Source organism: Sinocyclocheilus grahami, unplaced genomic scaffold (genome assembly GCF_001515645.1).
Source record: "Sinocyclocheilus grahami isolate Dianchi unplaced genomic scaffold, SAMN03320097.WGS_v1.1 scaffold33.1, whole genome shotgun sequence".
NCBI lineage: Eukaryota > Metazoa > Chordata > Actinopteri > Cypriniformes > Cyprinidae > Sinocyclocheilus > Sinocyclocheilus grahami.
In genome coordinates, this window is record NW_015505212.1 from 2,450,609 (window position 1) to 2,467,598 (window position 16,990).

Here is a 16,990-nt window from a genome sequence, read left to right on the forward strand (position 1 = left end):
AAAACTGCACTGCACTGATGCATTTGGGGCCGGTTCGGTCCGTTCCAGGTACCTGCGCTGGGTTGTCTGCTGGCAAACACGGCTGTTCGGTGGGGGAGGGGACTGTGACCACATAGATGGTTGGCACAGATGTCACTAGAGGCGGTACCAATTGGGGTAGATGGGGCGGCAACGCTGACAGGGACGTGGCTGGCACAGGCACGGCTGCCGGGCACGTCAGCGCTTCAGGCACAGGTTGCTGCAGAAACGGGGCACCTGCTATAGTTGGTACGCAGAGTAGCTGGGGGGGGGAGTAAGAGAGGGGTAGCTGGATCAGATCAGTGGTTGGGAAGATGAACGAGGAGGTAAATATGTCTGCAAGCACCGACCGAGGGAGATGGAGACGGCAAGGCCAGTTTATGTGCAAAAGGAGTGATGTCTTCATTAACCGAAGGAAAACAATCACAAGATCAGACCACATGATGGAGACAACATGCCGCGGGGTGAATCTTTCTAAGCGCCTATAAACGTTGTCCCTGTCAACAACACACAAAATAAAATCCAAATCCAACACCACATCAAACACATATAACACACTTAATTTATTTATTTCTGACAGAACCCACATCTGATAAATCACATTTTTGTGCCACTACAGTGTACAGTGTAAAACAATTGCTCTGCACTAAACATTGGGAACTGAACAGAGAGACTGATCTCATTACCCCACAACTGACAACCATGCAACATACAGGCAGAAACATGCAAGAAAACGTCAATCAAACAAGCACAGCCGAGGCACGTCAGAGAGAGACGGCCACAGATATACTGTACATTGTTTCGAAATAGAAAAAGAGGGAAACAAACAAAAAGAAGAAAAAACTTCTACGAAGTAATTTACCATTTTAAAGTTAACATGAAACTGCATTCACAATCTATCTATATACAATCTATCTACATATATCTCTATACACACACACACACACATATATATGTGTGTTTGTGTATAATGCAAAATTTTTCATATTTTTCAGTAGTAATATAAAATACTTATAATAAATTATGAAAATACTGTATCTTTAACATTAAAGGGGTCATATGATGTGATTTCAAATTTTCCTTTCTCTTTGAAGTGTTACAAGCTCTTGGTGCATAAAGAAGATCTGCAAAGTTGCAAAGACTATAGTCTCAAATCTAAAGAGATATTCTTTATAAAAATTAAGAGTCAACCACGCCTACCTAAAACGGCTCGTTCTAACACGCCCCCACAAGTCTACGTCACAATGTGGGAAGATTTGCATAACGCCGCCCAAATGTTCACGCAAAGAAAGAAGGTTTAACTTTTATTCTCGCTGTAGTATTGTTGTTGCCGCCGCTGCCATGTCGTGAAGGCGCTGTGTGTTTCGTTGTGAAAGCGAAGCTACTTTGTTTGGTCTTCCGAAAGAGGACGATATCGGTTTCGTCATGCCTAGAGCTGATCTGTGCTGGTCGCTGAGGAAATACATCAACTTCGCGCTGTGGATCGCCGGATCGGCTTTCGCCATGGACAAAGCGGAGTTCAGCCCGGGGTCGTCATATGTGGTTGCCGCAAGCCCGCCGGACCCTCCTTCGTCGAATCTGCCGGCCGTTCCTCACTCTAGCCCGCCATGTGTTTCGTTGTGAAAGCGAAAATACTTTATTTGGCCTTCCAAAAGAGGACACGACTAGAAATCAGTGGTTAAGTTGTATTTACAACACTGTTCCAGAACAGTTCAACCCAAATATTCAGATGTGTGCAGCACATTTTATGGAGGACTGTTTACTGATCCTGGTAGAGTAGACTACAATGCCGGCTGTTCTGACTCACAGACTGTAAGTATGCTTTTTTTATATTTAAAGGATTTGCCACTGACGATTCAAATGCGAGTTTTGAGCAGTGTAGAGTAGCGCTTGTTGTTTGTCATTTCTCCGATCACAAATGCAGACATGGTTTTATGTTTACGCGGCGCGATGCAACGTGTAAAAAGACAGTATAAGTCATTATAATCTGTAATTATGTCCCCACTAGATGCAACAAATGCCTCATTTATAATGGGTTTTAATGTTTTTGTCTCGTCGCTCCGGCCGGACAGGGCATCACAGTATGGTAAGGGGCATAACATTTCCGTCACACGCTTGAAGTATTCGGCCAATCAAAACGCACTGGATAGCTGGCCAATCACAGCACACCTCGCTTTTCAGACCGATGAGCTTTGTAAAGATCGACGCGTTTCAGAAAGACGGGGCATAGAGGAGAAACAAAAACATACAGTATGTGGAAAATAATGTCTTTTTTTAACCTTAAACTGCATAAACACATTTCATTACACCAAATACACAAAATAATGTTCTTTTTAGCAACATCATATGACCCCTTTAATACTTAAACAAAAATCTTTATATATATATATATATATATATATATATAATGTATATATGTGTATATATATATATATATATATACACACCGATCAGGCATAACATTATGACCACCTTCCTAATATTGTGTTGGTCCCCCTTTTGCTGCCAAAACAGCCCTGACCCGTCGAGGCATGGACTCCACTAGACCCCTGAAGGTGTGTTGTGGTATCTGGCACCAGGATGTTAGCAGTAGATCCTTTAAGTCCTGCAAGTTGTGAGGTGGGACCTCCATGGATCGGACTTGTTTGTTCAGCACATCCCACAGATGCTTGATTAGATTGAGATCTGGGGAATTTGGAAGCCAAGTCAACACTTTCCTGAACAATAAAATAATAATAATATAATTAACTTATAGGCTTTTTCAGCATTTTTGGCTTCTAGCTTGATTTGCTTACATCACATTTAATTGTACCTGTGTGGGCTGGACCTGTGTCTGGGAACTGCTCTGAACCACAGTGCTGGGAGGCTGTTGGGGAACTTGCTGTTGGGATAACGAGACACCTGGTTGGAATGTCTGCCCCAGAGAAACTTGTTGTGGAACAGCAGCCTAAAAAGAGAATAAGCATTTTCACATGAATTGTTCACATGCTCACAGTCTCCATATAAACCTGCAAGCATTAGAAAATAAGTGCATTTTGGGATCACATGCAGTCTGTACTAAAAAAAAACTCATCCTATTAGGCCAATGTGCCCTAAATAATTTTTACTCATCCTTTACTTTGTAAAAACAAAACATTTACATTTTAATTTACAGTAATGTCTTTAACATGCAAGTCTATGGGGCAATACATTTTACAAGAGCATAATACCGTAACACATAACTAGGAGTTTAAACTAGAACAGAGTTCCCACCACTAAAATAAGCACTTACAAAAATACAAGCTTCACGTTTTTGCTTTGAAACCCTCCGGAGAGTCTTGCCCCACATTGTAAGTGCATTACAACAAATTTTTGCTTTTACAAACCGAAGGACAAAAGTATGGTGTGCGGCAATCACCACCAGCACGTCACAGATGCTGTTCATAGTGCTCAACCTGGAACACTCCTTTAATAACACCTTTAAATAGCTTACCTTCAAAGAACAACTCAACATAGATATAGACATATTGATCTTGATCTGGGACTTTAAGACATTGACAAGCTTCCTTTCCAAGCCTCATTCAAACAGAGCAACATTTTGTCACATAGCTCATTACACAATAATGAAATAACAAAACTTAAGACGGCAAGTCAAAGAGCTCCAAAGTAAAGTGTAGGTAAATGTGAAAAAGAGGGAGAGAGGAAAAAAGAAAGAGAGAAAGAGGAATGGGTTTTTTCTCTACCTGCGAAGGGAGTGCTTGGATGTAGTAACCTCCATACTATAAGAAACAAATACAACACAGTGTAAGTGAAACACACTTCTGATGTCCACAGCTTTCACACGCAGGAGAGAATCCAGAGAGATTTAAACAAACAAAAATAAAACTTAAAAAGGTCTTGGAGTGTGTGGAAAGTGAGCGGTTTATTTGCCTTGGCCTGTACTGGATATTTATTCATGCTAATGAATGGGGGAAAAGATGATTCTGATTGGTCAGACACATTGATCTTACCTGTTGAGAAGCAGAGGTGGCTGATGGGGTGCTGCAGGAAACCAGAGACATGGCACTTGTAGATTGAGGGATTGGGATCTGCACCTGTTTTGAATATGAAGAGGAATATGGGGGCAGGCGAGAAAGTGAGAGAGAAACAGAGAAAGAGATATGGCAGTGGTGGAGAGATGAAAAGAAAAAAAGACAAGTCAAAATATGTTGGTGGCTACAGCGAAAAACAACAATGACTTTCAAATACTGACCATTCATACGCAAAGTGTGAACACTCTGAGCAATGCACTCAGGTCACCATTCACTTTTTGTGTATGCCTCTCACATATCACGATTAAACGACAAATAAACATCAGGTGTTAGCCGGGGAGTGAGTAGGCTTCATGCATGTGACTCTACATGAATCTGTAGCTTGGGTGAATGTTATAAAAAATAAAATAAAATAAAAAAGCTCAGGGAAGCATGTGGAGTTGTTTGTATAACCAAGAAAGCGTCTTCTAAAATAGACCCGACCACTAATATTTCCAAATTTGACCACTTTCCCCCCACATGGAGGGTTTCGACAGAAGCAACCCTTAGAAAGCTACAAATATACTTGTCCTTCAATTTCTCTTCTGCGAGGTACAGACAAGTATAGTTGCTCCAGACGCAGATCACCTTACCTTGTCATTTTACTGAAGAAATTAATTATTAGCGAGAGGTTTAAGGAGCAGCAGGAAATAACAAAGCCTTGGCAGATAAGAGGATGAAAATAACATCAGTATAAAAGATAAAGAGAGGCAGAAAAGGTGTATAAAATAGGGGCGGAGAATGAGACTGCAGGATGACACTGATAATGCCAGCCTTCTAAGGGTTAAAAGATGACTTCTCAGCTTATGAAGTTAACATCCTAAAAGTAGTCAACAAATGTTGGGTTCTTGTGCTGGTAGTTCTTTACTGAGGCTGTTTCTCGACTGGTGTCCTCAACAAAGACAAAATTGAAAATAAATAAATAAAAGAATTGTTTTAACCATTTCCAGCCAACTATAATGTAGCAGCAGATCTAAAAAGCAGCTGTTAAGGTAGAATACAACAAAAACATGATGTTTTTGTAAGGAAGATTAAAGGAACCTTAAGAGACAAGCAAACCTATCTAAACCCCCTCTTTTGCTGTATGTGGCTGTGTTTGGTCATACAAATCCCGCATTCAAGCCTTTTTTTTTCTTTCTTCAAATCCTTTTATTTCCACTGTTGTAAGTTGGTCTTTATCGTTAGAATAATTTGAAAGAGGCAATCAAAACTTCAGATTTGTATGTCATCTACAGATATGTAGCATTACACAATATCTGTGCAAACACACAAGTATCATATACAGCATTATATGAACTTACACACAAAATAATACTTACAAAGTGCATCTGAAATGAAAAATCAATGGAAATAAAGCAAATCACTGTCCAATGGAAGATACAGAAAGGTCTTTGCACAAAGGGGATTTAAAAAGCAGGTTTATGCATTTTTAGCTCAATGCGCCTTGTGAACCTTTCTGAGCCCTAAATTATGGCTGGAGAGGGTTAAAACCACGGGACAAAAAAAAATAAAAATCAGGTAACTGAGAGAGAGACAGGGAGTGCTGGGGAAAGGTGGACGAGAACAAGTATTTCTAGGTACCAAGGTAGCGCCCTGATGGGACAAGGCAGGCTCGTGGTATTTGAGGTCCGGTGGATGGGATGGTTGACGGGCCCAGGTACTATGCAGAGCACTGATGTGCGAGGACGGAATGGTGGATGATTCAGAAGGTGGAATGAACAGAAACATCGTCTGACTGGGTGGGTGTCCTTCGCTGATGTTGCTCCCTCCATCTGTTTTGTAGTACAACATTTGTGGGATGGATTGAGCTGCAGAACAGTCTTGAGATTGGAACAAAGGATGAGGTGGAGGCGAGTGGAACTCCCCAGCATCGGAGGAGGTCATGGAGTCACTTGAAGGTTCAGGACTGAGTTCTTTAGGTCCATGGAGAAGCAGGTTGCCCGGGGGAAGGGGCAGCTCCGGGCTCACGTAGCTATACAGTTCTTCAGTAACGGGCTGCAATCGACCACACAAGCCCTGGCTGCCAGACGCTTCCTCCAGGTTAAGGTCCATGGAGCCTCGGCGGGCTCGGTACAGTCTGGACGCCAGCATGGCTGGGTCTGCCTGGAGGTTGTGCATGTGGAATTCAAAGGCGGTGCTCGGCTCAGATGTGTGAGCCAACACAGGTGGTGCGGAATGGGGAAACAAATGGGGCTGATAGCTTGGATCTGCAGCTGCGGTTTGTTGCGGCGCAGAGGCAGAGCTAGACACACTCATGGAAGGCAGTTGCGGGATCGGGCTGTGGGTTAAGCGCATGTGACTCTGGACATGAGGGTGTAGGTAAGCTGGCCCAGGCTGTGATTGAGTCTCATAGGCCAAGCTAGCTGCAGCGGCGACCTGCATTTGCTGATGGAAGCTGATGTGGCTTAGCTGATGTGCAGTCATAGGGTAGCCACTGTATGCCATGGCTTCCAGATGGTCCATTAATGCAGCCTGGTTGAGGCTGAGTCTGCGCACAGCTTCCTCTTGCTCGGCTCTCATGTCTTTATATCCGTATAGCGGTTCTGCTGGGGGCTGTAGGTGCAGTGGTTCGGCCAACCTTTGAGCCGCCATCCCGGGCATCATGAACAGGGATGGTTCACAGCCGGGGGCCAAAGCTTCCATGCCAGAAAACGGGTGCAGGCTACTGCCGTAGCTACGATGGTAGGCGGGTTGGAAGTGACGAGTGTGGGCCTCCAGGATGGAGGTGCTCTTTCGGCGCTGCACGCTGAAAGCTTTAGGCGAGCAAGATGGCGGGGGGGAGAACGAGACGGGCCGTTCCGGGATGGTGGGGAAAAAGAGCTGGGGCTCGACCAGACCTGAGCCTCCTCCACCGTACGGCTGACTGACTGATTGTGGCTGCAGTGACAATAACATACAGCATCTTTGTGAGGAAGTAGAAAAAGCAACATCACATAATTCACAAAGCAAGAGAAAGAGAGGGAAAAAAAGATAAGTGAAAACAGCAGATAATATTCATCCTATCATGCAAAGATGTCTCAATGACAAAAGAATAAGTTAAGAGATGTTTAACTGCTAAATGAGGTTTAAAAACATGACTGCGACAGATTTACAATTAAATACAGATGCTTCACAGGCTGTGGGGACTAGGAACCATTTTAATGATTGCAGTTCATGCCAATCTGTATTTAATGTGAGCACAGGGTTCCAGCAGAGTGGGCCAGTGTAACGTGGGTATCTGAAAAGGATTTTAACATGTCTTCATATTCATAAAAACTGACCTGTGGTCAACCCCTCATATTCTCAAGATTAATAACCCACCAGAACAATGATATAATCAGTTTTTTGGCTCAAGTGAAGAGGGGGAAAAAAGCAACTCTGAACCTCTGACATACAAGAAAAAATATAAATAAGCTATTTATACTTGATACATTACATAACGGCTAATTTGTGAAATTGCATTATTCATAACACACCACTTTTTGCTAGCATTACTAAGGGACTAACATCAGCTTGGGACTAGACAGACTGAAAAAGTTTGGGTTTTTACTTCCAATAATGGTTTTAATGTTACCACTAAACACTTAGAGATTGTTAGGCTTAAATTCAATGTTTTTGGATTCCGAATAGCTTATTTTGACTTAATAATGTAGAGCAGGGGTTCTGAACTCTGGACCTCAAGAACCACTTTCCTGCAGAGATTAGCTCCAACCTGGGGCCCGTTCTTCGTACGTCGCTTATTACATCCAAGATGAAATGTCACATCCAAGATGATATCATCATGCTAATCAGGATCTGGCTAATTCGGTTCTTCGAACGCACCTGTTGTTGATGATTAGTCTGGCTGGATTGAGTTTTCTGAGATAATTGCGCTTTCATGGGTTGGTTTAAAAGGGGCTATGTATCGATACTCAAAACCACGATCAGCAATGCAACGATTGGCTGGCAGCAAGACAGCAACGTAATGACATTATATAATTAAAAAAAGACACCTGATGAAAAACTTGACAGATCTTCTGACTTTTATAAGGGAAACAGCCAAGCGAACAAAACAACATAAATGTTATAACAGATAAATGAAATGTGTTTTTATTTTATTTGAATTTTTTTACATGATTCCCAATTATTTATATTCACGATTTCTAATATTTGTACAGGCTTTACATTTTTATTTCAATGTAGTAATTAGCAATTCATTTAATTTTATATTTGAACAGATTTATTACGTGACAGCATTAATTCAAGTTTTTTTTAAGGGTCAAGATCATGTTATCTGCATCTCCTGCACTCCATCAATCACTCAAATTAATGCACAACTCTACATTATCTGTATAGCATGTGTGTAAGACTCGAATACAAGTATAAAGTAATCATTTTATGACGAATAAATCTTTCAGTGAGTAAAACTGGCTGTGTCTATAGTACTAAAGACTACACAACATTATTATATTATTTTTAAATGATTATTATTTTAAATTATTGTCCCTGGATTAGTAGGGTACATTTATAATAAAGTAGCGGTGGTAGCGGACAGATTTTAAGTATCGATTCTGCTTAAAAAGATGCAATCTAATCCTGTTTACATGAAATAAGCCTGCACCCGAGGTTTAAGCTTATGGACCTGTTGCTATGACAGCAACTCCGGGATGAGCTTCGAAGAACCAAACAATCCAAGATCATGCCAAATCGTCAACAATCAAATCCAGCTAAATGAGTTAGCGACGTACGAAGAACGGGTCCCTGGATTAAACATGCCTACCTGCAACTTTGTAGTAACCCTGAAGACCTTGATTAGCTTGTTCAGGTGTGTTTGATTAGGGTTGGAGCTAAACTCTGCAGGAAAGTGGATCTTGAGGACCCCTGATGTAGAAGGATGCCATTTTATTTTTAGATCACACCTTTGGTGTTTTAGGGATGTAAATATCTGTCCTGAAAACAATTTTATTGTATCAACTTGTATTATTATTTGCACTCTTCTTCTTCTTATTTTCATAAAAGTGTTCTTCACAGATACCCATGTTGTACCCAAGTCCAACACAGCGGGAGAATCCTGGTTCACTGGGAGACACTAACATACAGGACTGGCAAAGATTGCTGGGAGACTGGCACGGCGACGGGGCGGGGCCGAGTGAAGGGGCAGGACACTCTCCAGTGCTTTGGACAGTCGGCCCGCAAACGTCTCCCCATCTGGCCTCCCCAACCGGGGTGAGAGTGGGGCTGATGCGACTGGAGGAGGGGTTGAAGGTGGCTTGGGAGGGCACGACAGAGCAGAGGTGGTAGAAAAGCAGGGCACGCAAACAGACATGCTACGACCACGACGACGGGGAAGAGGTGGAGGAGGCTGGAGGTGAAGGAGGGGAATTGACTATTAACCAAAATGGAACACAAATGGAATACACAAAAAGCCAAATAACCAAAAGGAAACTACAAGGAAAAATTTGATACAAGATTAAATATCAACATTGCTAACATTCTAAGATGCTACACAAGACATTGATCTACAATAAACCTTGACCTACATGTTGATTAAATCTAACATCGGCTGTCAAGTCAGACCAAAAGAATGAGCCTGGTTCAACTGATGATTCATGATGTTTCATAAAAAAAATAGTTTTACCATGACTAACATGTTATCAGTAACAGAGACATTTATGCTATGATATGACTGCATGTGACAATATCAATACCTGATGAATCATGAAATTGTGAGCTAATTTTGAGATTAAAGTAATACTTGTCTTATCTGAAATTGATCAGGTTGCATGTTGTTACACAGAAACTTGGTGTGTTAATGACTGGGAAAAATATGCAGCTAAGGAAAATCACTAAAGAAGTGACACTATGTCACTGCTTAAGCAGTATTCAGACTCCAAGAAATTTACAGCACAGACTGTCTACCATGTAGACAACGGATACAAACTGAGGTTAGCAAAGTCCTCGAAACCATCACAGAAAATCAGCCCTCTGAGATGTTTTATGATAAAGAACAGCATAAACAGAAGTACGTACAGAATATGTACAGCAAAAACAAAGATCACAAACAGCACATTGGGTATAAAAACAGAGGAACAAAAATAAATGTACAATACACTAACAGTCATCAGTGCCGTGCAGACTTCAGATATCACTTTGAGTGGGAACTAAGCAACCATTTCAAGTCAGGTGAGAAGGTATTTATTAATAAAACCATTATTATAAAAGTAAATCATTAGAAGTCACACCCACAGACAGAGTAATAAAGAGACAGTCTTTGACATCAAGGTGTTTACTTATGACTAAAGTGTTTCAGGCTCTATGGAAAATGATGCAAACTAATTCAAAACTAATGAGTGAGAAGAGATGAGATGATAAAGTCCCTGAGAAAGATCCAGAAAGTGTCCTCTATGAATGTTGTGACTCTGATGTGTTTAAATGATCATGGTTTAAGTGCCCAGGATGGCAAAAACAACCACCCAGGAAGTGATGAATGCCCGTCAGTCTGCACAGCATGATACACTGCTACACTGCACTGCCTTTTTGGGAGGAATCAAAAATACTGACATAAAACAAAAAGAAAGAAGGTAAAGGAACCCAAAGAATGTATTAAAATGCAAAGAGGTTGAAGAGGGAGAGGCAGCTCAAGTACAAGTGGGAAGTGGAAATATACTTGGCAGTCAGAAAATAAAGAAAAAGCAAGACAGAGAGAGAGAGAGAGAGAGAGAGAGAGAGAGAGAGAGAGAGAGAACTGAGAGCTAGGGTTGGGTATTGTTTGAATTTTATCGATTCCAATAAGACAAAAACAAATCCAATAAAAAAAACATTAAGTTAACATTTAGATGTTAAACATTTATTCTGTCTTTTTACAAAGCGCTCTGTTGCAGTTAAATAACAAGCAAAAATCAGCAGCCTACAGAACACTAAAGCCTACAAGAGGAACATTTGCCTATGGTTTCAACAAAAATACCACAGTGAAAACAACTGGACTAATATTAATTTCAAACATTGTTAAAGACAAACAAATCAATTAGCAACAGCATAAATGAATACAACTGAACGAATTTAAAGTACAAAAATTGTAATCAAAAGTTTAACAATACTGCATAGTTTTCTTTTCATAAATAAAATATAGATCAATCCTCATTAAAATCACCATGGTTCTCCGTGCTCGCGGCACGCAAAACAGTGCGCAAGTTCTTTCCCTTCCCGTGATTAAATAATTTTTTTTTTTAAATCACACTAAAATGCGAACGCAGGAATCATTACGCGGAATCGAAATGCACGTGTCTTATCAAATACCCAGTTCTTGGATATTTGGAACAGGTTTTAAACTGGAAACGGTTTTCGATACCCAACCCTACTGAGAGCAGGCCATATAAAAAGAATCAAACCCATTTAGAATGTAGACGTTATGGCTTTGCTTTCCTTTCTCATGCATCCAATAAGACAAAAACAAATCCAATAAAAAAAACATTAAGTTAACATTTAGATGTTAAACATTTATTCTGTCTTTTTACAAAGCGCTCTGTTGCAGTTAAATAACAAGCAAAAATCAGCAGCCTACAGAACACTAAAGCCTACAAGAGGAACATTTGCCTATGGTTTCAACAAAAATACCACAGTGAAAACAACTGGACTAATATTAATTTCAAACATTGTTAAAGACAAACAAATCAATTAGCAACAGCATAAATGAATACAACTGAACGAATTTAAAGTACAAAAATTGTAATCAAAAGTTTAACAATACTGCATAGTTTTCTTTTCATAAATAAAATATAGATCAATCCTCATTAAAATCACCATGGTTCTCTGTGCTCGCGGCACGCAAAACAGTGCGCAAGTTCTTTCCCTTCCCGTGATTAAATAATTTTTTTTTAAAAATCACACTAAAATGCGAACGCAGGAATCATTACGTGGAATCGAAATGCACGTGTCTTATCAAATACCCAGTTCTTGGATATTTGGAACAGGTTTTAAACTGGAAACGGTTTTCGATACCCAACCCTACTGAGAGCAGGCCATATAAAAAGAATCAAACCCATTTAGAATGTAGACGTTATGGCTTTGCTTTCCTTTCTCATGCATCATTCATTTAGTGTCTTATAATAACAAACCATCATCAAACTCCAAAGCTAAATACATGCAACCACAAAGAGATCATATTCAAAAGTTAAACAACAACTGAACATTGATTCATGATTCAGTAGTTATTAATTTCAGGCTATACAAATTCTATGTACAGATCACATCTGTGTTGCTTCACTGGGTTCTTACCTTTGCACAACATGAAATATTATGGGAACAGATGGAGACATTAGAACTAAATAGATTCTAACTGAAGATAAACATGTGGCCACATGATTTGCTGAATTAACCTGTCAATAATAATGTCAAGTGCACACTACAATATAGAAACATGTTTTCCTGAGCTCATTTAACTCAATTTCTTGTTTTCCATCAAATCTTTTGAGAAGTTTGGTGTGGTGCACTGATCATCATTTTGGCTAGAAAATGCTGTAACATAATAAGTGTGGAATTTGTCAATAGCCAGCAGCTGTAAAAAAACAGATCAAAGATGCAACTATGTGACCTGCTACACTGAACCTGCAATTAGGTGTTGAGTTCTTGACTTAGCCCAAGTTCTTCTTCTGTGACTTACCATGGGCTGCTGGGGGTATGCGGTGTGCTGTTGGGGAGCTTGAGAGCTGGGAGGGTAGGCGGCCTGTCCAGGCACCTGCTGGGGTTGCGACGCTGCAGGAGAACTATACGACATGCTGAGCTGGCTGGGGTGAGGTTCTGAGAACACGGATGAACCCTGACCACTGTCAAGCGCCCCGTCAGCCACTGGGAAAATATACGACATTCAAAATTAAATAGGAAATGACAGGTAGGTTGATAGTTTGTTTTATTTGTTTGTGTTTAATGCCATGCCAGCTTCTGTGGCTATTTTCATGGGGAGAAAAATTGATGGCTAAATTATATCAGGTTTTTACAATATATTTTAAGTAAAAACTCTAAAACTGTATTTGGCTTAACTTTGTTAAAAATCTCTTCAAAAGAGTTAACCGAATGAAAAAGTTTTCAGTTAGGTTGATCGACTGATAGGTTGCGTCCAACACTTACAGGTAATTCCACTTTGCATGTACTGAAGCTGCTGGTCTGCGTCAGGCTCCTCCCACTCAGGCTGGACGAGGCCAGGGGTCGGAGGTTGGGAACCGCACTGACTCTGTGCAGAACCTTGAGAGCTGGGCACGTTCTTCAAAGACTCGCTAGACAACTGCTTTTGCTCCTCCTCCTGCTTGCGTTTCTCTTGCTTGGCTCGCACCTGCTGTCTTTGCTCTCGTTTGCGGCAGATCAGGGACACACGGTCCCTGATGGCCTTGGCCATGGTTTTGTGGTCGCCCTCGCAAACATAGCCCGACTCAACCTGTATTTAAACACAGCATATGTTACCATGTACTGTACATGTGCTATATCTGATTTGGAGAGTAATTGATAAACCCACCATTTCCTGAGCCACATCTTCTGGCACATCTCGATGGAGGTCGAAGGAAAACTCGATGGCTTCGTTGTCTTTGTATTTGCCTTTCAGTTTCTTGACGTCTTCAATACGTAACCAGAGTTTGATGGCAATCACCTCCCCATCATCCTCCTCAGCCAGCTCCACCCGCACCCCAGTCTCCTCCTGGAAGAAGGCATGGTTCAGAAGGTCCTTGATGGCGTATCTGTTAAGGAAGAGGCAAAATGACACGCAAACAAGGTAAAAGACGTTAAATAAGGATAGCCGATCAATAAAATAAATACATTTAGAAGCACATAGCTAACAAAGATCAACCAAATCACATTTATTATCTAATACAGAAGCACAAGGTGGAACTTTGGGGTTGTCCCGGAGTAACTGAATGATTCAAGCAAAATAAACTTTAAAGAGGACCTGACTTGAATTTGAGCGCCTCATGATCAAATTGATCTTTATTGGGTTTCAGAACTCTCCAGACATAAGTGAAGTTTGATGACTTGGCGCCATTCTATGGTGATGTTGCATGAATGTCACGAAAACAAATTTCACCCTTCCTGGTTGTGTAGCGATAAATATTCTACCCAACATTCTATCCTGTTGCATTTGATTCTATGGAACAAACTCACTCTCCATTCACAACCCATCAACAGGAGACATATGAAGAAATCTATAAATGTTTAACATGAACTCTAAATCAAATGTGCACATACTAACAAATTAAACCACTAAGGATGTACGTACAGGGATTGACCAATCACGGCACATCTAAAAAGAACTGATTCATGTCACCTGCATGGAATTATGGATATAAGGATAAAAGATAAAATTGCACCAAGTCAGACCTTTCACATTCAGGAGAGAAAAAAAAAAATCTCAAGTGGGCTCTTGATTAGCTGTATATAGTAGACATCAGCTTTTCCAGTGCTTCATCAGCGGAACATCAGATGTCGTCTCACCTTACGCTCGACACACTGTTTGCGATTTTCCATTCAATTTTTTTATGCACTGAAGCGTCAGCTTTATGACTTTCCACAAATTATTGGGAAAAATACTTCAGCTGGTGATCAAGGTCATTAAAAAACATTAAAATGCAAATAAAAATTACGTTTTTTTGGCTTGAACATTTAGGTAGACAGACTCGAACAGGAGACAGTCCGGTCAGGGCTTATGTTTTTCTGTGGCATGAGGACACAGTGCACTCTTCGCTGGCTTGGCGTGATCACAGATCCATTTCACTAAGTGGCTTGATGCTGGAACTTTTCCAAAACAGCGTGAGGGACTTATCTACTGCTACTATTTACATTCCACATGGAGGACCATACACCTAGAGATTGTGATATACACTCACATCAGCACGAGTTCAGTGCATCTGCGGGCAGGCACACGGCACACGTCGCTGAGAACTGAGGCATGACTAGATGAATGAGTTCTGTGAACGCGGCGTGGGTGTGTGTAGTAGGCACAGCCTTACCTTTCATCTTTGTATTGGCGAATACATCCCTCGATGATCTCTTTCACCTCTGGAATGGCTACCTTGTCGAAACTGCCAGGTTTAACTCCCTGCAGGGTTGAAACACAAAAGAACATTAAATCAACATGTCTTTTGTGCTGTGAAAGAAATCCTTTTAGAGCTCCACAGGGACTTAACAAAACTACATATGGTGCATGCTTTATGCGCTTTAGTGTCTGCCAGGTGAAAATCATCTGATCAATTTCTAGACAAACCACACAATCTGAGATGGCAGAAGACAAGCTAAAGTTTCATACTTAGGGTTCAGAGTTTATTCAGATTCCTAACCGCAAGTATGAGCAATAGCGATGTCTGCCATAGCAAGCACTACTAAAAAGTGTTTTTTGATGGCATAAGTGTAAATGTGGTTTGCATTATAATTAAACCCACGACAATCAAGATATAGCTGCTTAACTGGCAGATTTATTCATTTTGCTGAACAGAGTTACCTTCTCAGTCATCAGGAACACTTAAATCCATTAAGCCAGGAGTTTTCAGAGGAAGAAATGCAAAAAGGACTTTTTTATTATTAATATATTTTCCCCAAAAATATTTTAAAGATTCATTTTGGCTTTAGTACAATGACGACATATTTATGCAAATATTTACAGTATTTAATTATTAATTTTTAATGAAAAAACCCCCCTTAATTATGATAAACACGAACACAGAATCCCTATATAGATTATAATTCAATTTAATATCTAATGGAAGATGAGGTTGCACAGAGTACTAGTAAGAATTCTGCTCTACAAAAAGCAAATTTTACTATCAAATATTGTTCAAATGTATCATTCACTTCACTCTTAAAAAAACAGGCAAAACTTTGGTCACCTTAGGGGTAAATGATTAGTTAATTACATTTTACTTAATCTCTACAAATCCGAATGGATTTCTAGCAACATCTAATCTCATTCCCAGCCATTAGATTTAGCACTGGAAACAACAAACTCCACCATGTGAAAACCAACATACAATACATTTTTTTAAACAATAATATTCTGCTACTGTTCCCACTATATCTTTACAATTCTAAAATGACCCTTTTAAAATCATTTAACATCACAAAATGCCTACATAGAGCTAGGCTGTCAAAACCACCCAAGACAAAAAGAGTGCAAGAAACTTACAAGTGAAATCCTGGAACACTATTGCTTTACAGAGTGGACTGCCTGAACTATTACTCCCCCTGTCTCAGCATTACCTCTTTATATAAGTCTGTAACCCCCCTCAAATTCCAGTGCCAAACAAAGTTAAGGATGACGGAGTATCTAACAGAATTAAGGCAGAACGGCGAAGTATTCCGATAAAAAGGTGATTTAAAAAGCTTGTTATGGACGCTGTGAATGGGTCCCCTAAAGCCAGATATACATGCTGTTCCCCAGCTCTCCTACCGGTTAACAAAGGCGAAAAATTAGAAGCAATCATTTTGTATTTAACAAAGCAGAGAGAGAGAGGAAGGCTCCTGGAACAGCTGGGGGCAGAGAAAAGGAACAAAAGCAATCTTCAACTTATACTCTGTTCAACTCCCCAAGCGACAAAGTGTTATGGTGCATAAGCATACTGAAGAATACTATTTTCTGGTTGAACTCCTTCGATGCCACATCTTGAAATTACATTCAAGGGTTGGAAGATGCAGCCAAATGACTGAGACATTACATCCAAACTAGACTTTTACCATTTTTTTCCCATGCTTAATCCAATTCTGTGTGATATTTTGGTAAATATTCAAGTACAAAATAGGATCAAGGGCTTTTTTTTTTTTTTTTTTTGGAGTTCTTTATCATTTATCTGGTAAGTGTCTCCTCAACAAGCTGCGCAATTTTAAGGTATCATTCATGTCTGTAGCACAAATTGGCTCCAATTCCATGAACACTTCAGTGAAACGGTCAGGCTGAAACCGCTCCATGCTCGTTGCTTTGAGATTACAGGCAG

The 16,990-nt window shown here is 40.4% G+C and overlaps 1 protein-coding gene across 1 annotated transcript in view; it reads right to left on the reverse strand.

The window, feature by feature from the left end:
* Positions 1-16,990, reverse strand: part of LOC107581270 (serine/threonine-protein kinase WNK1-like) — a 73,116-nt gene that overhangs the window by 14,132 nt on the left and 41,994 nt on the right. The window contains exons 3-11 of the mRNA XM_016266772.1: positions 15,017-15,298; positions 13,531-13,750; positions 13,149-13,452; positions 12,685-12,869; positions 5,649-6,944; positions 4,008-4,091; positions 3,741-3,776; positions 2,831-2,965; positions 53-280 (exon numbers count right to left, since the gene is read on the reverse strand). Coding sequence (XP_016122258.1) covers positions 53-280; positions 2,831-2,965; positions 3,741-3,776; positions 4,008-4,091; positions 5,649-6,944; positions 12,685-12,869; positions 13,149-13,452; positions 13,531-13,750; positions 15,017-15,298 — 2,770 coding nt within the window. The remainder of the gene's footprint in view (positions 1-52; positions 281-2,830; positions 2,966-3,740; positions 3,777-4,007; positions 4,092-5,648; positions 6,945-12,684; positions 12,870-13,148; positions 13,453-13,530; positions 13,751-15,016; positions 15,299-16,990) is intronic.